Consider the following 20,896-nt stretch of genomic DNA (forward strand, 5'->3'; position numbering starts at 1 on the left):
CCTGACCCACGGGTAGGTGACCCAGAAATTTCAGTTTCCTTTCACACCAGCAGAGCCCCAAAGCACAAGAGCAGTGCTTAGTTTGAGCTCCATACTTCTGCCTGACCCACGGGTAGGTGACCCAGAAATTTCAGTTTCCTTTCACACCAGCAGAGCCCCAAAGCACAAGAGCAGTGCTTAGTCCCAGGGACCTTGTTTCAACTGACAGATAAGAATGATTTGTAAATAGCACAGGCATGATTTTATGTTCTATCTTCCTTGGTATTGATTTGTTTTCCAAAAATTTTATTTTTATAAGGAGCACAAAAATAAACCAGCCAAAATTCTGCAGGATATATCACAGGTTCTGAATTAATGAGGTCCGAATTTATGAGGGTTCTGAATTGTTACTTTCTTTTCTTACTCTCCTGTAATTGGGTGAGGTGGGGAGAGAGTGACATGTTTGTTACAGAAGAAAGGGTCCAGCACTTCCTGGAGTGGTAACACACCTGCTACCCTCCTGTTCTCTGAAAAAGACACCTTTCTTCAGATAATGGGGCATGTGCACAGCTGCCACGTATCCCGGGATATAGCCAGAAGCCTTTACTTCAGCTCTGAGAATTCTGTGATACTATGCATTGAGACCACAGGGTTTTACAAGAATGCTCCTCATGAAAAGCTGTGTGCCCACAGAAATGAACTCATTGATTCCAAAGTCGAGAGAGGCAGTGGCAATAGTCACATAATCCTGATGCTTTAGGTCCAGAATTTGATTGTCAGTGTGGTCCCTGGACCAGCAGCATAAGTGTCACCTTAATAGATACGCAAACTCTTTTTTATATTTTCAGTTTTTGTTTTTTGAGACAGGGTCTCACTCTGTAGTCCAGGCTGGCCTTGAACTCACAATGTAGCCCTGGTGGGCCTTGAACTCTCAGCAATCCTCCTGAGTGCTGGGATTACAGCTAAGCACCACCACACCTGGCTCTAGATATGTGACCTCTTGTGACCTATCCCATATCTACAGAATCTGGGAGTCTAGGAATGGGGCCCTGTGATTTCTTTTAAGCTCTCCAGGTTATGCTGACGCATGCTAAGGTTTGAGATGTGGAATAAGAATGAAGGAACTTGACACCACCCTCCAGAGGAAGAACATGGATCTCTGAACATAAATCCCAGCAAATATTCATGGATTCCACTTGAATGAACTAAAGTTCACTTGTTTCTACACTTGTGCTAGGGTAATAGCTCTCATTGTCCCTAACACATTAGAAACCCAGAAAGCAGAGCTTTTGCAGAATAACCCTACCTAGGCCTGGATTCTGCCCTTCTAAATTAAAATCTCAGGAATTGTTCTGAGCATCTGTTTTTAAAAACACTGTCTCATAAGATTCCAATGTGCTACTAAATGGTCAAAAACTGAAATCCTTCACACTAAAATCAAGAACAAGACAAAGATGTCCACTATCACCACTCTTGTTCAATATAGTTTTGGAAACATTAGCCACAGCAATTAGACAAGAGAAAGAAATAAAAGGAATAAAGATAGGAAATGAAGAAGTCAAATTGTCATTATTTGCAGAGGACATGATACTCTACATAGAAGACCCCAAGAACTCCACCAAAAGTCTTCTAGAGATAACAACCAAATTCAGTCAAGTAGCTGGATACAAGGTCAACACACAAAAGTCAATAGCTTTCCTCCACATGAACAACAGACTCACTGAGAGAGAAATAGGGCAAACAATTCCTTTCACAATAGCATCCAAAAAAACTGAAATACCTAGGAATCATCCTAACAAAAGAAATCAAAGACCTCTTCTCTGAAAACTATGGCACTCTGAAAAGAGACTGAAGATGATATCAGAAAATGGAAAGACATCCTCTGCTCCTGGGTAGGAAGGATCAATATAGTGAAAATGGCCATACTTCCAAAACTGCTATATAGATTCAATGCAATCCCAATTGAAATCCCAGCAGCATACTTCATGGACCTTGAGGAAAGAATCCAAAAATTCGTTTGGAACAAGAAGAGACCCAGACTAGCAAAAGCAATTCTAGGTAACAGAGACATGGCAGGGGGTATCACAATCCCCAACTTGAAACTATACTACAAAGCTACTGTGATAAAAACAGCATGGTACTGGCAAAGAAACAGACTTGAGGACCAGTGGAACAGATTAGAAGATGCAGAAACAACGCCAGACACACTCAGCCACCTCGTCTTCGATAAAGGAGCCAAACACCCTCACTGGAGGAAAGATAGCCTCTTTAATAAATGGTGCCGGAAAAATTGGGTTTCAGTTTGCCAAAGACTAAAACTAGACCTATATCTCTCACCATGCACTAAACTAAAATCAAAATGAATTAAAGATCTAAATATTAAAACAGAAACACTAAACCGACTGGAAGAGAGGTTAGGTAGAACTCTTAAGGACATTGGTGTAGGAAAAGATTTTATGAACAAAACCTCAGTTGCCTGTGAACTAGCACAAACAATCAACATGTGGGATCTCTTCTTATTAAAAAGCTTCTGCTCAGCAAGAAAACCGATGAACAGTGTGAAGAGACAACCCACAATGTGGGAAAAAAATCTTCACCTGCTGTTCCTCAGATGAAGGTCTACTATCTAGAATCTATAAAGAACTTAAAAAAAATCAGACCTTCCAAATTTAAAGACCCAATCCAAAAATGGGCATCTGAAATGAACAGACATTTCTCAGACAAAGAAGTAGAAATAGCAAATAAACATATGAAAAAATGCTCAACATCACTAGTCATTTGAGAGATGCAAATGACAACAACACTGAGATTCCACCTCAACCCAGAAAGAATGGCTGCTATCATGAAATCAACCAATTACAAATGCTGGTGGGGCTGTGGGGAAAGAGGAACACTGCTCCACTGCTGGTGGGAGTGTAGACTAGTGCAAGCACTGTGGAAATCAGTATGGAGATACCTCAGAGAACTAGGATTGGAATTCCCAATTGACCCAGCTATTTCCCTTCTGGGGATCTTCCCCAAAGAATTAAAAGAACCATACTACAGTGATATATATGTGCGCCCATGTTCATAGTAGCACAATTTGTAATAGCTAAAACTTGGAAGCAGCCCAAATGCCCATCAACTGGAGACTGGATCAAGAAAATGTGTTTTTAAAAAAATAAAATGGAGTACTACTCAGCCATAAAAAATGAGAAATTAGAGACATTTATAGCTAAATGGATGCACATTGAGGCAATACTCTTAAGTGAAATAAATAGGACCCACATGTGTAAATACCAAATAGTTTCTCTAGTGTGAGAAACTGAAAGTGTAAATAAGCACTAAAAGGTATAATAGATAATGTGAAATAGGAAGAAAAGGGGCAAAGGGGAAGGGGAAGTGGGAGGGGTAGAGGAAAGGAAAGAAGAGAATGAAATTAATATAAAATGAGAAAAAGGAAACAAAGTCTTTGTAAATAGGGAGGGATGGAGGGGTTGAAGGGAGGGTAGGGGAAGGGGGAAAAAAATAAGAACCAAGAGAGTATGTAAAGGTGCACATTTCCAGTGATGAATGTCATTATATTATATACCTAAAATGTACCAATAAAAAGATATACAAAACAAAGGGAAAATGAAAAAATGGAAACAAAGTCTTTGTAAATAGAGAGGGATGGGGGGGTTGAAGGAAGGGCTGGGGAAGGGGGAAAAATAAGAACCAAGAGAGATTATTTAAAGGTGCAAATTTCCAATGATGAATGTCATTATACTGTATGCCTAAAATGTACCAATGAAATAATATAAAAAAAAAAGATTCCAGTGTGCGCCTTAGATTGAGATGTATGGACCTGAGTGTGCCCTGTTAAGAAAGAATGATTTTCTTTGTGTTTGCATTTGTCAGGAACTTTCTGCTAGACATTTATTTTACCTATTTATATTAGAAACTTTTGTATTCATTATAGAAAAAATGTTGGAAACTTTAGAAAAGTTGAAAGTAGAAATAAATTAACACCCATGTTCCAACCATCCAAGGGCAGATGTCAGTATCTTTGTGCATTTTCTTTCAATCTTATGAATGTTTTGGGGTTTTTTTAATCCACTGGCTTGAATTTTGATAGCTCTGTTATCATTTAATACAGCATCTTCTATCTAATTTTAAACTTTATGTCTGAAGTAGTTTCCCACACATTGTAATTATAAGTACAGTTTTAATGTGTGTATATGTGACAATGTGAAAAGAATGTGACTTTATTTTTGCATGTGCATACTTTAGGACGGCATTTAGAGTCCTTTCCTTCCTTACAATGCCTGTATTCAAGCACACTGTAAAATCTTACTTTGAATGTCAGAAGTGGAATATTATCCTTCTTCTCTGAATTTCTTCCCCTGCAGTTCTTAACCTGCTCTTGGCCTTTTGCTTAACTCAACCCCACAGGTAGATGCCTACATCTGGCTCATGAGAGATACGGCCCTATTTCAGAAAATTAAAAAAGGAAAACCTAAATATTTTCCCAGTATTTTCTAACCACCATTCTACTTGTTGGTGTTAGCTGTTGTAGGAGTTCTCTTCAGTTACAAGTCTGCGGTCCCATAGGGTTTATATGATTTGTAAACACACACACACATATATAGAAAGACTCTATCAGATCCATTCCTGCTTGCTGTAGGGAGAAAGAAAGCAAACAAAACAAAAAAGAGAGAGAAGAGAATTAGGAGAGAAGAAGGATGGTGGGACAAATAGGAAGGTCCTGATTTACAGTGGTTCACTGTTCAGATTTATTTTTTTTGACTTTGCTATAGTTTGAAAGCAGCACACATTCAGTAGCAACCATGATTTGAATTTTGAATTTTGGTCTTTTCCTGGAGTAGCAATATGTAGTATGATCCTCTTTCTCTATGCAGGAGAATGGCAGTGAGCCACAGCCACCAACTGGCCATGCAATCAGAAAGGGAAACAACTGACATTGTACAGTGTGCTGTGTTGCCAACGTATCATGTTCATTAAATGCATTTTGACTTATGATGTTTCAGCTTACCATGGTATTATCATGATATAACTCCATGGTAAGTTGAGGAACATCTATAAAGTACTGTTCTGATGTGCTTTGTGCTTAGTTAGAAATGCCAAAATCAAGCCATATGTCCGACTCCCCGTTTTCAACATAATATTATTCTTTGTTGCACAGTAATATATACATATATGTGTGTATATGTATATATTGAGAAATATATTCTCAGTAACATATGTGATGTATACTATATATATCACCCTTTTTCCTTGACCACTTATACCTCCTGACTTAGCCGCTGGTTTGAATGTAGTGCACCATCACCTTTTGGTGAGATGGAGCTGCAGTTGTCTTCTGTGTTGGTGTCATGGATGCGTCAGATAATTCTGCCCCATCTTCTTACAGGGCATTATGGGAAGGATGCTTACCGAAGTGGAGGACCAGATCTCCATAACTTCATCTCATCTGGATTTGTCACACTAGGAAGAGGACACACGAAGGGTACAGTGGAAACCATTTTTTACTAAAATACAAAGGTTGCTAGGGAACCCCAGTCTGAAATGTGAAGATGGTGTGGAGGCAAGAGGCTTGCCTGGGACAGGAATAAGTGGGGAGGTTCGACGGCAGCTTGTCCTGGGGACATACATAGCTTCTGACAGGAGTGACCAGGACATCACATGTTTAACTTTAGAGTGATAGACTTCCAAGAGACATCCATCCTGCTCCACTCATGGCAGGGAGCAGGACACAGTGGTGGCTGCCCATGGAAGGGGACCATACACAGCATGGTGAAAACACTACCAATGGATGTGGCTGCATTTAGAAAGTGTGTGTTCCCCTCTTGGCTATTCCCTTCCCATTTGAAAGCCATGTTTTATAACCTAATGTCAATGTTTTGTACTGCGGGTTTCCAAACCAGCGTGCATGTGGAGAGTTTAGTGTCCTAAGCGTGTCTCTGTAAAACTCTATGATGTGGACACAAAAGTAGAAGTTGTGTAGACCTTCATGCCACAAGATGAAAGCTAATCTAGCATTCTGCAAGCTGCTTTACTATCTAGCTGACAGCTTGCAGAGCATCTGTGCAGGGGATATGGAATCCTCCTCGATTCTGTCTTTTGTTTAAACAGAGTCCTACTAGTGTTGTGAGGATTCTGTCACATCAACAGTAACTGGATCCCTAACTCCTTTGATTACTTTCCCAACACCTGTGTGCTCTTATAGACCAAATGTGAATTTTGTTGTCGGGATAGCATATCTTTGTCTTCCTCTGAAATATGTGTTTGTTTCATGTGTGAGTGAACATGGAACTCTGCAATATTTTCTTACATTCCATGCACCTACTTTTTAAATTCCGTATGTGATGTTTGTTCATCCTGTAGAAAAAAAATAATCTGTATCTGTGTATGTATTTTCTGTTCTGTCTATTTGTGTCTAAATAAAGTTCATTGAGGATACAGGTGGCATTTGTGGCTGCTAAGAGTTGAAGAATCAAATTGGGACCAAAGGGAAATGGGCTACACAGTGAACCACTGATAAAGACAAACCTGAACTTGCCAGCCCCCATGTCATCCATTTCATGAGAATTACCTATAGCTGTGAAACAGACTATTCTAAAACTTAGCATTTTAAAACAATAATAAACATTATGTCACATAGTTTCTGTGGGTTGGGGATTTGGGCATTTCTGAGTTGGGATCTCTTGTGGGTTTGCAATCACAAAATCAGGCTGGGCTCCATCCTCTGAAGGCTGGCCTGGAGCTGAGGATCTGCTTCCAAGATGGCGTACTCACATGGCACTGACTAGCGGCAGGAGGCCTCAGTTCCTCTGTGTGACATTCTCTCCAGGGGCTACTTGTATGGTGGCTGGGTGGGCTCAGGGTGGGTGATCCAAGAAAGAGAAAGGCACAAGCCACAATGTCTTTCATGACCAAGTCTATCGATTACACAATATCATTTTCATGAAATCTTATACTTACAAAAGACAGTCCTTTTCAGGGAGAAAGGTTAACTATAAAGGGACAAGACTATCTGGAGTTGAAGATCACTGGGAGCCATTTTTAGAGACTGGCTTTGTCATACCTGCGATCCAGCTAGTGGAGCTACAAATCTGGATTTTTCAAACAGAACACAACTCTTAACCAAAACTTCTCAGCTGCATAATTTCCCACTCTTACTCCTGCCTCTTGTGGGCAATTCAGCCTAAAACACCAAATACGCCAAGCTGTAGAACTTTTTATACTTGACAAATATTTAATGAGGCTTGTTATGTGCCAAGAAATATCAAAAAGTAAACAAATAGAATTCATCCTTATGGAGTTCATATTTCCTTGGGGGAACCAGACAGAATAAATTCTTGACAATCAATGCAAGGATGAAAATTCAAGCAAGTAAGAGTACTGATCATGCTGTCACAGAAGCTACTCGTGCCAGGTTAGCCATCTTAGATAGAGCGATGATTGAACAGAGACTGCCTCTGCCTATGGCATAAGCCATAGGAAAAGTTGAGCCAGAAGCTTTCTTGTTGTGTGAGGAAATAAGAAGGAAGTCAGTGTGTGTGTGAAGCAGAGCACAAGAGCTTCAAGGCCCGAGATGGTACTGGGAGGTCACCTGGGACATTGAGACAAGATGAGAATGTAAGAAGCTGCTGCTCCATGAGGGCCTTTCCAGACCCTGCAGAAGGATCCTGAGTGGATCCCTTCTTTCTGTCTAAATGACAAGTCTCAGTCTCTGAAGGGTAGGCTGGATATGGCTAATCCTGCTGGCCAGTCAGGCACTCTATGGGGTCTGACACACAGGACTATAAAGGAGGAGAGTGAATGCTGAGAAAGAAGTGATGATTAGAGAAGGTGACGAGATCAAAGCAGGGAAAGTGACAGTCCATTTTAGGAATCCTAGCAAAGGGAGTTGGGAGGTGACACGATGGCAACTCAAGCCCACATCCCTGAGCAGAAGCAGCAGTAGAGCTTAGGGAATTCTACAGGATGGACTGATAGCACCTGCTTTATCTCTGACCTCCTGAAAAAAGAAAGCCAGGAATTGATTTTAATGGTCAGAAAATGTACAGATTTTAGCCAATGATTCTGGGTAAGTAGTCTAATGGGAACAAAATGGAAGGACAAGAAAAGGCAGGGATGAGAGCATGTTGGTCAGTGTTATAGTTAGAGGATGTACAAGATTTCTGAGATGGTTTAGATTTGAGGAATGAAGAGGGCTAAGGGATAACTGAGGAAGTGAGTGGTTGACTAAAGCAGAAGAGTTAATAAAAGCTGTGTTCAGGAACCTCCATCAGCTTCTTCGTGTTTCTGCTTTTCTTATTTCCCAGTCCACCGTGAGTGTTCCACCCAGTGCTCCATTCATAGTCAGGGCGCAAAATTGACTTCACATGGTGCCTCCCACCCCACCTGCTTTTCTGATCTACCTGCACCCCTGGGGCCAGGCTCACCTCTCCCACGAGCCAATTTGTCTGAGCACTGTTTGAACCTCACACATGGCTTGAAATCAACTCTTCTCTTCTAGAAAAGAAAGGAGAGATGTGGATGCATAGGCCTCCATGGAACCACAGGCTGCCACCCCCACATAAGAATTTAAGCAAGAACACTGAGACCATTAGTGGAGTGTGGCAAAGAGACTCCTGCACCATTTAACTAAAGGAATCCAGATTAGATATGTTCACAGTCTGGAGAGCCAGGGGAGTGAGTGGGTTGGAATATACTAAGATATTTGAAGGCTGGACTCCAGGGAAAGTACAGAGCTCAGATGGCATCCAGTCTCCATGGCAACAGTGTGGAGAGAGACAGCAAGAGAGAGGTCCAGGCATGGGTTGCCTGAGAATGGCCTCTGTGAAGCCAGTATGGCCTGAGAGCATTCTTTCCTGTACCTCTCCAGGAGGGAGGGATGGTAGAGAGGAGTGGGAATAGAGTGGGGGTAGGAAGGAATTCTGGGGTTATAGCTGAGGGTACCAGAGCTCTAAGCCATCTACTAGTAGTTTGATCTGGGTACGTGGAACAGCTCCCTTCTGTAGGCCATGCCTATTGGTTGATGATTAATGGCTGAATACTGAGCACTCGTCATTAACTGAGTGTGTCCAGCTTCATTTAGTGGTATTTTATGTGTTCCTGGCCAGCACACCAGGCTGCCTCTAAGACTTACCCTTAGGAAAATATGTGACATCAGTATAATTCTGTATTTTGTTATATTTGAATCAACCTCACATAGTGGATAATTAGAAAAACATTGCCTCAGAAGCAATTACGGATCTGCAAGAATGGTGAATTCTGCCCTCATCCAGTGAATCCATCTCTCAGCATAACTGCCATTCAAACGAAATAAAAAGAAATAAGGCAAAACAAAACCCAGTGCGATACCTTTGAGAGTTTCTCAGATGGACACTTGTGTTTGCAAACTCAGCTATTTTGCTTAAAGACAACTGTTCTACAAAACTCCATTTGCCTTGTGGGTCCTGTTAACAAGAACACCCATCACCCTCCAGAAACGAGAATGGATGCTGTGACTTTCTTCTGTTTGGCTCAGGACTCTGTCCCCACCTAGTTTCAGCAGCAATTAGACCATGTGGGTTAATAAGAGGATTATAGCGTCATGGATCCACTTTTCAAGCCACTCACAGAGTCCACCTCAAAGGTAGCATCGCCTAGTTTGCTGTCAGAACCCTACTTGAGGCAATATGCCTGGCACTGCAGTCAGGCTACAAGCTAACCAGGTTATGAGCTACCAAGATAACTTGTCAGTGCAGTCTCTTTTCATGGCCCTGGTCTTGGCACTGATTGGGATTGTCTCTCTTTGGATTACTTCATCTTGAAAGAGTGCTTGGACTGAAATGGGACATTAACCTGTGTCTTCAAATGATACTTAACCTGTCACCCAAATCACACTACCTTGATAAATGGTATCACAGGAAGAAGCTCCCATCCACAAGGTCCTATACTCAATCTGAGATCATACATGTCCTGTTTAATGTTTGTCTGTGGGCATGCTGCCACTGGCCCATGTAGGTGCCAGACTATTCTACCGAATCAATATTCTGGACTAATATGAGGAGTGGAGAGATGGGCAGAAAGCACTGGAAGTCTTTTTGCTTTGAGGAGTTTCAGCTCTTCTCTTTAGGCTCCATGTGTTCTCTTCAAAAGAGGAGTTACTTGGGTAGAGCTAGATATCCCTTGGGACAAGAGGGAAGACTTTTTTAGGCCTTGGGTTCATGGATGCATTCCTTATGCTCAGTGTCCACTAATCTGACTGCATTCTAACAGGTGGAGGGGTTAGGGAAGACTGTTGTGAAGTCTGTTACATCCTAAATCCTGGTGCTGTCTTTAAATTCTCTTTTGGAAACAGACTGAATATCAAGTTCTTCTGTTTTCCCAGAAGCTGTCTTGCACAGCAAGAAGTCTAACATCTCTGGGCTGCTGCTTTTCTTGTTTTCCAGTCCCATACTGGTGGCATATCTGAGCTTTCTCTTGCTATGACTCTTGGCTGAAGTTCCCCCCAGGAGCAGGTTGGTGGCCAGTACAATCTCTTTTCCTGGAATTGGTCCTGGCAGTGACTGGTCTTCCAAATTGAGAATCTCTCCTTCCTAGGAGCCAGCCCTTGGCATTTGCTCCCTAATCTGGATGGCTAAGCTATGGGACTCAGTCAAATCTCAGGAAATTGGTAGGACTAGCGTCTTTGTGCTAGCTTGATGTCTTTGGCCAGAAGCAAATGACTTCTCCTTCAATAGCTACCAGGATTTCATGGTGGCTTAGAAATGGAGTATAAGACTAGGGTTCTCAGGACACCATGATGGAGAATGTAACTATGTTGTTATGGGATGTTGCTTCTGTACAGATTAACAGGGTAAATAAAGAAACCCCAGCCATTCCTGCCTAGAGTCATGGCCCTCAGACTCAGTCTTACTCCTCTCCAAATAGACACAAGAGACACAATGAGGGACACAAACTTCCCTCATTACATGATTGTAGAAAGAAAAAAAATGGCAAAAAGAAGAAAGTCTTTGGTGTCAGACATCCTCAGCTCCTGGCTCCACCATTTCCTGTGTGACCTTAACCTCTATAACATTAACTAAAAAAAATGTCATTGTATCACTACCTATTAGGATTGCTGTGGAGGTTGTAGGAGAAACTCATGGAACAAAGCACTGAGCACTCAAGCCAGGCAGCCATTTCTGTTGCTCTCCTTCCGAATGTTGTAGAATAACACTAGGGCCAGCAGCAAAAGAGTCATACAGGAGCTAGTTAGAAATACAGGCTCTAAAGCCCCACCCAGACTGACTGAATCAAAATCAGTATTTTAAGAAGAACTCCAGGTAATTCACATACACATTAAAATTTGAGAAGGCTTGGTATAATTTTTTTAGTAAGGTCCTCTCAGTGGTCTTCAAGGGCATTTCCACTTCAGACATTAATTTTCTATACATTGCACATTGAAGCCAGGTTGTCTTATAACTGAGGAAGAAAATAATTTGACAAGGAATACCTGAACTGGAAGGGATGATATAAAGAGATTTCTCAGGGCCCCAGTGCCTTGTGCTACATGGGGAGCCAAAAGTGCCAACACAACCATGGGCATTTGTCCCTTTCAATGAAATTCAAACATTAGTTGAGTAAAGATGAGAAAGAAAGTGTCTGCCTTCAAGAAGCCAGGAAGTTAAATCCTGAGAAGTAAGTGGGAAATGCCATGAAGGAGATCCCAAGATGAGCAGAGGGAATTTAAGAAAAATTGTCCGTTGAATGAGGGCATCTTAAATGCACTCCCCCAAGAGATAAGAGTTGAAATGCACCTTGTAGGGCAAGAATAGGATAAACCAACAGTGGGATGAGACAGACATTTCAAGTCTGAGAGCATTCTGAACAAAGGCATAGACATGGAAACACTGGCATTTTGGGAAGGGACAGCAGAAAAGTGACCAGAGCACAAGACACCCGTGGAAAGGCCACAAGAGATCAATTTTGGAAGGTGAGTTGGAGGCAGAGTCCCTGATCCTCCCAAGGATGAAATATAGATTGAGTTAAAACTTCTACTAGAGGCTAGGTAAAAGAAGGAGGAGGGGCTGGTGGGGAGAGGTCGATTGTTGGGTGCTAATGTACAGCTGGATGGAAGTAAGAAGCTTTGCTGTGTTACTGCATAGCAGGGTTATTGTAGATACGGTAGCAGTGTGTTTTTCAAAGAGCTAGCTGGAGGAGATTTCAGTTGTTTTCACCAAGAAATGACAAATGTTTTAGGAGACAAGTTTACCCTAATTTGAGCATTATACAAAATAAACACATATCAGGACCCCTCATGGTACCCCATTAATGTGTATGGTTTTTATTCATACATTTTCTTTTCTTTTGTATTCTGATTTTGAGAACAAAACTAAGAAGCAAAATAAACACACAAAAAGTAGACTTCTGTATGTGGCTCACTCCAGAGATGGATGTAGCAAACTGAGGATCTATTCACTTGGCTTCTGTTCTCTCACCAAGAGTGGTCCCCTTGCATGAATTGTGGGCTGGCTCAGATTGCAGAGCTGAAGTGAGGTGAGTGAGCTCATGGATACAGTGCTGCCTGTAGACTCAGCTGTGGCCCTTGTTGCAGATAGCTCCATCGTGTCAGGCCCTGGTTTCCTCATCCAGCTGAGAGCACTGAGGATTAATAAGACTCTTTGTTACTTGATATTTCAGAGTACGTTCAGGATAAGGCATCTCCTCAACAAAGAACTACTGCATGAAATAAAGCAAGGTGTTTTTCCCTCAGAAGCAGCCTTTGGAGTTGAGCACCCTGTACATTCTGAGTTGCCTATTTGCCTGTACTCCAGAGTGTCAGTGGGAAGATGCTTTTGATATGAGGTCTGTGCTGGAGAGAGGTAATTTTTTTTCCAAGGTTAACAGCAGATTGTTCATATCTCATACCTGAAAGCCTTTCCACCAGCAATTCATAAATGTGCAGTCTGGCTTCGGTGGGGCCAGAGCTTATAAAGTATTCATTCCTTGAATAGGATGAATGTCAGACTCTTGTTCTCTTCATCTGCTTCCTAGTGAATCATTTTTGCTTTTGCCCTGGGGGAGTAATTCTAGGAGGGGCATAATGGTTTTCTGGATTTTTACTAAGAGCAGTTGAACACAGAGGCCTGAATCCATTCAACTTTAATGTACAAGGCATGGCACAGACACCAGCCATATCAGACTGAAGTAGGGAAGATTCGACAGAAGTGTATGTTTGTGGAGATGAAGACATGGGGTCCCAGAATGAGACAAGGGAATGCAAAAACTGTGGACAGCTGGACAGGAATGGGGAGATGAACTCTAAGCCAAAATCCACAGAGAAGGCCCTGTGTGGCTAGAGCCAAAGCAGGCGGGGTCTTTGCAACCTTGGGCAGGAATAGTGATAATGGATCAAATAAGCAGCATAAGGAGTCTTCGCTATCCTCCTTCGAAAAGTTGAAGAATGCTGAGAGACTTCTAGATATTTGCCCTCAAACTATTGTTCTGCCCAAATTATGTCATATTAGTGTTTTCTTGACCTTTGAGACATTTTTAGACTTCAGGAAGCCTCCTTTAAGATAACCCTACCTTTATCAAGGTAGCTCCTTCTTTGTGATTGCGCACCCACATAGTGCGGAGGCAGAAGGTCCTAACTGTGCCCTGGCTCTTTAACCCCAGCCTGTTCTTCCCCTAGTGGTGCTAATTCACCAGCCACTCAGTTGTTCCAGCAGAAACCTTACATATTGTACATTATCCTTAACATCTTTATTTCCTCACCACCTACATCCAAGTCCATTGCCATTCATTTCCTTCCCTGAATGTAGGCATCATTGTCCCTTTCATAGCCAGCATCCCAGTCTATGCCTCACTTGCTTTCCATCCAGACAACTTGCAAAGGTCACCTGTGTGAGATTCCATTCTTGTCTCCCACATCCCATCCTCTGCTGAACAACCAGAATGATCTACTCACCCCACCCTGATTTAACCTGGTTTAATCTAGTTTACCTGTCTTGCCTAAGCTCAGATCTGTCCCAACTCCCTATTTTATAAGACCTTAGAGGGTCTCTGTGGGAGCCAGAAGCTTAAATATTAACCCCAACTATGGAACAGTGCTTGCCCATCATAAAATTACTGGCTGAGTTCAAAACTCTCAGATGGCAATATGAGCACACTCTTCCTCCACTCCTCTGTTACTGAATTGGCAACATCACTCAAAGCCAAAACATTCAATGACCTGTACCATCCACCCCTGCTAACTGTACCAGTCTCTTTCATTCTGACCACACACCAACCGACATTGACTTCCTTTTTCTCCTAACCCCCTTTGCACAGGCTCTTCTTTCTGTCTGAAATGGTCTTCCTCATTGATCACTATTGAAGCAGTACACCCATTGTTCAGGTCTCTGCTTGAATATCCCTTTCTCACATCTTCCATGGTCCTTGTCTTCATTCTTCACTACAATAACAGACTGCCACCAAATAGGTAATTTATAAACAATAGAAGTTTATTTATTTCATGGTTCTGAAAGCTGGGAAAAGAGAGGGGATACTGATGAGGACCATAGACTGTATCATCATATAGCAGAAGGCATCATTTGCATGACAAGAGAGCACGGGCACGCACGGTGGGAGCAGTCATCCTTCATAGAGACACCACTGTAGCAATAATGGCATTCATCCACTTATTAGGGCAGAGCCTGTGTATCTGCACATTTAGATCTGGCTCAATATCCACCCCCATGATTGCTTGATAATCCATTCTGTTATACCATCATCTATATAGCCATTACTAGGACCACAGTTTACTTTTCTTATTCTGACGTTTTATTTTTTTAAATTTTTAAATTTGGAAATAATTTCAGACATGTGAAAGTTCTAAAAGCAGTGCAAATAATTCCTGCATTCCATTCAGATTTTAACATTTTACCACATTTGCTTTATCATTTTCTTTTTATCTTTTTCTTTATGTATATACACACACAAATATATAAATCCATTATGTATACATATATTTTTCTAAATATATATGACTTTTTTTTCTGAAATATTTGAGAGTAAGTTGCCAATATGATGGTCCTTTACTCCTAAAAACTGAAGTGTATAGCTCCCCAAATCAAGGATATTCCTTTGATAGCCACAGTGTGATTATCTAAGTCAGAATGTTAACACTGATAAAATACCAGTACCTAATCTATAATTTACATTGAAATTATGGATTAATGTACCACTAAAGTAAAGAGAAAAATGTTATTCCTGGGCAGGCTAACATATTAAGTTTATTTCTAAGTATTTGATTGTCTTTGTTGCTATGTATAGATGGGGTCTCCCTGCTATTGTGCCCTTTAACTGTTTGTGTATGTAAGTGCTATTGATTTCTGTGTGTTAGTTGTATGCCCTGCTACTTTAGTTATTTCTTTCATTGTTGGAGTTACTTTTATCATTGGCATTCCAAGTATACTGTTGTATTATATGCACATAGAAGCAGTTTTATTTCTATATTTCTAATTAACTTGTCATGTCTGATTATATTGACTTAGTGCCATCAGTACAGTGTCAAGATGTAGAGATAATGGGCATACTTCCTTTATTTCCGATGTCAGTAACAATTCCTTGAGAGCTGACCCGAGATACTGTTTTTAGGACTAAGGTAGATAGATAGAAATAATACATAGCCAGCTAGATAGATAGGCAAATAGATATATAAATATGTACCTGTAGATTTATTGATATCAAGAAGGTATTCCTTGTTCTTAGTTTCTTGAGGTTTTTATTATTATTAATCTGAAATGGGGATTGAACTCTGTCACAAGCTTTTCTAGCATCTAGGAGAATAATGGTATGATTTTTCCCTTAGTTCTATTAACGTAATATAAAATAGTAATGGATTTTTTAATGGAAATACGTATTTCCGTATATGCATTTTTGTGCTTACTACCTTTATTTTTTCCTCTGAAGTTTGACCAGTTATTTCTTGGTTGGATGAAGTTCATTTTCCAATAGATTGTTCAAGGGCCGGGGATTTAGCTCAGTCGTTTTGTCACCTGCTGCACAAGCACAAGGACCCGAGTCCCCGGTACCAAAAAAAAAAAATAGATTGCTCAAAAAGGGCTCGCGGATGCATAGTTCCCTAGGTTTTTCTACCTTGAACTTTGCTGTGTATACTTGACATTTGAAAGAAAGTCTGCCTGGTTATAAAATTATAGGTTCAAACTTTCTTGAGTTTTTTTTAAAATGCTGCTCTGTTGTTGTCTTACTTTGCATGATTTTCTAAGATGTCTGGTGACAATTTAATTCTTCTGATCTTGTAAGTTATTTGATCTTTTTTGCTTAAAGCCTTGAGAGTTTTTCCTTTGTTATCTTTAAAGTGCATTAGTTTTACTAGGACATCAGGGTCGCATCATTCTTAAGACAGATATCCAAATTCCGTCTCTCCGAGCCCTGACTTTTTTGCTGAACCCCATTAATAAAGCCATTTAGCATAAAAGAAGCATTGGGAGTGGAAAAGGCAGAGACCTACGTGCATTTTCTACCGTCACCTCAAATTCCACATCTCTTCAGCTAAATCTGCATCATCTCTCCAAAACCAACTTTCTTTTCAATGAAAATTCATTAACATCATTCTCCTCTAGTTGCCCAGGCTGAAAACATGAACAGTACTTTTGGTGGATTATTTTGCTACAGATTCTTTACCCCTATCCCGTTCTATTGATTCCCCTTCAATATACCCCAGGATTCTTTCACATCTGTCCATTTCCTCAACACAAACTTTTGTCATCTCATTTCCAATTTAACAGCCATCTTGAATTTTTACCTTCACCCATACTGCTCTTCCCCTTCCCACAGACCATTGCCAAATCAGTCTTCCTTTAATATAATTTTCAGCAAATCAAATCATATTTCTGCTCAGAACCCTAGAGTGGCTCTCAATTCTTATATATCTTCTATCACCTAGGCATGTAACCTCCCACCTTCCCAGTCATTCTGATTATCTTTCCACTCAGTTCAAACTTTGTATGGATAGCCTTGCTTGTATGCCATATCTTTCACTGAATGGGCATATTTTTTTCTGTCCTACCAGTATGAAGCCTGAAATATTTGATTTCCCACATTTTCACTTACTTTAAATACTACTCATACTTTATTACTGTATATGTCTTGCTTTTTTTCTACATTTGAGTCCCAGAATACTGATTGTTTCTGGTCTAGTAGTTTTTAAAGTATGTGTTGCTTATAATGTTACTTAATTATTTGCATATATATCATTTCTTTCCAGTGCAACTGTAAGCACTTCTGTTAGATTTGGAGCAATTGTTTAGAGCAAAGAGACTAAGTCTTACCTGGGGACCTCTATATCTAACTCTTGTTACATAACCTGACACTTGCCCATGTCTTTGGCACTTAAATGCTTAAGTATATAAAGAGTTTTGAGAACTTTTAGGGGAAAACCCAAGCATATGTAGCAGAGTTCTATGGTGGACAAAGTCACTAAAATAGGAGGCTGTGCTGGGGTGACAATAAATTTTTGGTGGCTACACAGCAATGAAAGTTTAGGTTTTTTCCACATAAATTTTACTGTAGGTTTAGACAGTCCTTTTGTTTTGATTTGTTTTGTTTTTCCTTCAGTACTGGGTATTGAACCCAGTGCTTTCACTTGGAACTCCATCACCAGCTTTCTTTTCATTTTTGTGTTAGGGACTTCCTATGACTGTGTCACAAATTAATTCCACAGGCTGAACTTGAACTTGTGATCCTCAGGCCTCAGCTCCCCAGAGTGCTGCAATTACTGGCATGTACCACCGTGCCTGGCTTAGAAAATCTCTAAAGCAAATGTTCTCCATTTGGTCCCTCGGAAATCAAGACTAACATGAATAGATTCCACCATCCTATAGCCACACTGGAACACAGCAGAAGAAGAGAAGTGGACATGGGTTTCTGAATGCCTCCACCCTGACATCACACACACACACACACACACACAGTGGCTAAAGAAATTTATGTGCCAGGTTGACCACAAAGGAGGTGAATAAATGCAGTCCTTTAAAGAAGTGTGACCTTTCCAGTCCTCCAGAAAGAGAGGAAAATGGGATTCATTGGTAAAGTCTAGTAATATTAGAGTCACATATTCAATTTCCTCTCTTTCCTATACATGGAATACCTTCATTCCTTCTCCAAGGAAGGAAATCTCAAATGTCCAAGAGTGATGGGCTCGAGTTTAGGGCCCATGATCAGTGACTGATACACAGTCTCTGCATCAGGTTTGTAGAGTGCTCCTCTTTTTTATTATTAATTTTATTGGTACATTTTAGGTATGCAATACAGTACATTCATCATTGGAAATTTGCACCTTTACATAATCTCTCTTGGTTCTTATTTTTTCCCCACTCCCCTGCCCTCCGTTCAACCCCTCCATCCCTCCCTATTTACAAAGACTTTGTTTCCATTTTTTCATTTTCTCATATTAATTCCATTCCCTTCTTTCCTCTCCCCTACTCCTCCCACTTCCCCTTCCCCTTTGTTCCCTTTCTTCCTATTTCACATTATCTATTATAGGTGCTCCTCTTAATACCTTTGCAATCTATGAACTATAAATCTCCACACAAAAGGAGGATATGCTTCCTCCGCACACATGTATAGTAGAGTGGGCACAGAGAAACCACATCGCACTCCCATTCAGACCAGTACTGGACTTTGGCAACTTTAAAATCTCTGAGCAGATAGTGTAGGGGGCGTGTAATTGAGTGAGGAATATTTCTTCATTAAGCTGCAGTTCTGCTTTCCGGAGGGGCTTCCTTGTCCGCTCTTTGCCACACCTCCTACTCTGCTCTCTGGGAAGTTTCCCATTTTCCATGCTCTTCCTTGGTGATATAGGAAAAGGGGTTTGAGGCACTTGCCTTCTCTCCCTGAACAGCTTTCTCAGCTCACCAACTTCCACTGGAGAGTCCGAGTAGCCGGAATTGTTTGAAGACCTGAAGAGTAGCAGATTTCCTGTTCCTTTGGAAATTGAACTGTTAAATGTTGAGCTATCTTACCTGTTTGATTCCAGGCTGTTTCATATGCCAGTGAACATACATAGTTTCTCTTGAGGTACAGCTCCCAGAACTCCTGTTTACTTTGCTTTCTGGGGCCATACCTCTTCCTCTACTTCCTGAGAGGTATTCTAAGCACTGCCCAGTTAACACACTGACCTCAGAGTAGCCGGGGCTCAGTGTCCATTCCTATGTCATGGACATAAATAAGTTTATGGACCTCCCCAACTTCAAGAGCACAAAGAAATATGTATTCATCTGTGCCCAGGGGTGGAAAGGAGAGAGATCAATTAGTGAACATTCTGAAGCATGTCACTGCTGGGTGGAAACTGTGAGCTCTAACAGTGAAGCAGCGGGGCAGGCCCCAGCAAGGGAGCAAGCAGTAATGTTGGCTGGAAGATGCAGAAGGTATAGGCAGGTTCTCCCTGAAGTTCAGTTTAGGCTAAGGTCAGACAGAGAGCTGAAGTGCTGGTTGTTGCAGACTGTGGAAAGGACTGCAGTGTTCTTCCTGGAAACTTCTGAAGCTCATGGCCTCTCATCTTTTGACACTGATACCCTGAAGCAGCTCCCTGATGGAGAAGGAAGGTTGAAAAAAAACCTCATCCTCATGTAATTTGGGATCCCAGAAATTAAAACCTCTGAAGACCACTCTTGCGGTGGTTATGCTGTTACAAGGAGAGATGCCTCAAAGGCTTCATAAGGCACCCTATTTTAACTTCACATTCACTTTAGTTAAACCCTCTCCAGTGAATATAGATCGTAGATCGCTAGAAATCACTCAGTTTGTTCCGGAGTAATTGCTCCCAAGACTAAGATTTGCTATGAGGAAGTTCAGAAGCCATCAGGAAACAGGATGGAGTCTGATCATCTCCTCACACTACTGCAAGAACTACCTAAGAGCCAGTACACTGCAATAAGTGCTGGGGATGTAGTTTGTTTGATTGATTTCATTCTTTCCCAGTTCTCAGGTTCAGGGGCTCATTCTGAAAGTTTTAATAGCACAACAAAACTGCGGCTCTGTTATTGATGAGATGGGTTTGTGGGAGAGAGGTCAAAGACTCATTGACCGCATATCCACACAGGGTCTGGAAATACTCCAGCAGAGTGGGGCTCCACCTGATTTTCAAGGCTGTCATCAGGGTGGGAGTGGGCGTGGAATGGCTAAGACAGGTGCTGAGGCTCAGCCAGCCTCTTCTTTGTTTTGATTAATTGGTTTCTCTTTTGTTTTATGGAACTTGACAGCACTGGTTGTGGCTTTTCGTGGTTGACTACCTCCGTAGTACCTAATTACAGAGGGGATTTTTGAAAGCAACAATGAACACATTTTCTAAATATGTTCTCAATGCACTCCCTCCCTTGGTAATTGGAGGCAGAAGGAAAGGAGGACGGAATGGTATTCCCAGGGGCCTCCTGTCAAGCCTCCCAGGCAGGTCTCCCCTGGGGCCAAGTAGGAACACTGTTGCTGGAAGCCACATGGCTGGAAGGCAGAGAAGGTGCCCTCGGGCTAGAGGCCATACTCCAGCACATAAGGCTCTCACACTTGCTTTTTTACTCTTGCATGTGAGGCCTGAGGTGCTGCTCAAGAGCTAGGTAGGAAATTATACACTTTCACTGAATAAGTGGTTTTCTGTCAAAAGAAAAATGAAAATAGCAAGCATCTTGTAAGGGGATCAAAGCCAGACTCATTTACAGCTCCTAAAATAGAGGATTCTGGGACTCGTATCTTTGTCTTTTGAATGAAAATACTAATTGCAAGAGGAATAACATATTTTTATTTACTCATTCACTCATTTGTCCGTTCATTGTATGCATTTGACCTTGTGTGAAGCACTGTCTACTGACAAGAATCTCTCTAGGCAGAGAACGAGAGAACATGTAACAGGAATCCTCTTCAGGGCCTCTGAATTCCAGAATGAGGGTGGAAATAGTTCAAA

At 41.3% G+C, this 20,896-nt stretch overlaps 1 protein-coding gene across 2 annotated transcripts in view; it reads left to right on the forward strand.

Annotated features, from left to right (window-relative positions):
• Shisa6 (shisa family member 6) overlaps positions 1-20,896 on the forward strand; it is a 304,683-nt gene that overhangs the window by 136,076 nt on the left and 147,711 nt on the right. The window contains exon 3 of one of the 2 annotated variants that reach the window (XM_004857546.4): positions 5,372-5,467. The exons of the other annotated variant lie outside the window; for it this stretch is intronic. Coding sequence (XP_004857603.1) covers positions 5,372-5,467 — 96 coding nt within the window. The remainder of the gene's footprint in view (positions 1-5,371; positions 5,468-20,896) is intronic. 2 annotated transcript variants of the gene reach the window in all.

Source organism: Heterocephalus glaber, unplaced genomic scaffold (assembly GCF_053883595.1).
Source record: "Heterocephalus glaber isolate CG9 unplaced genomic scaffold, H.glaber_assembly_v1.0 deba00001564, whole genome shotgun sequence".
Classification (NCBI taxonomy): Eukaryota; Metazoa; Chordata; class Mammalia; order Rodentia; family Bathyergidae; genus Heterocephalus; species Heterocephalus glaber.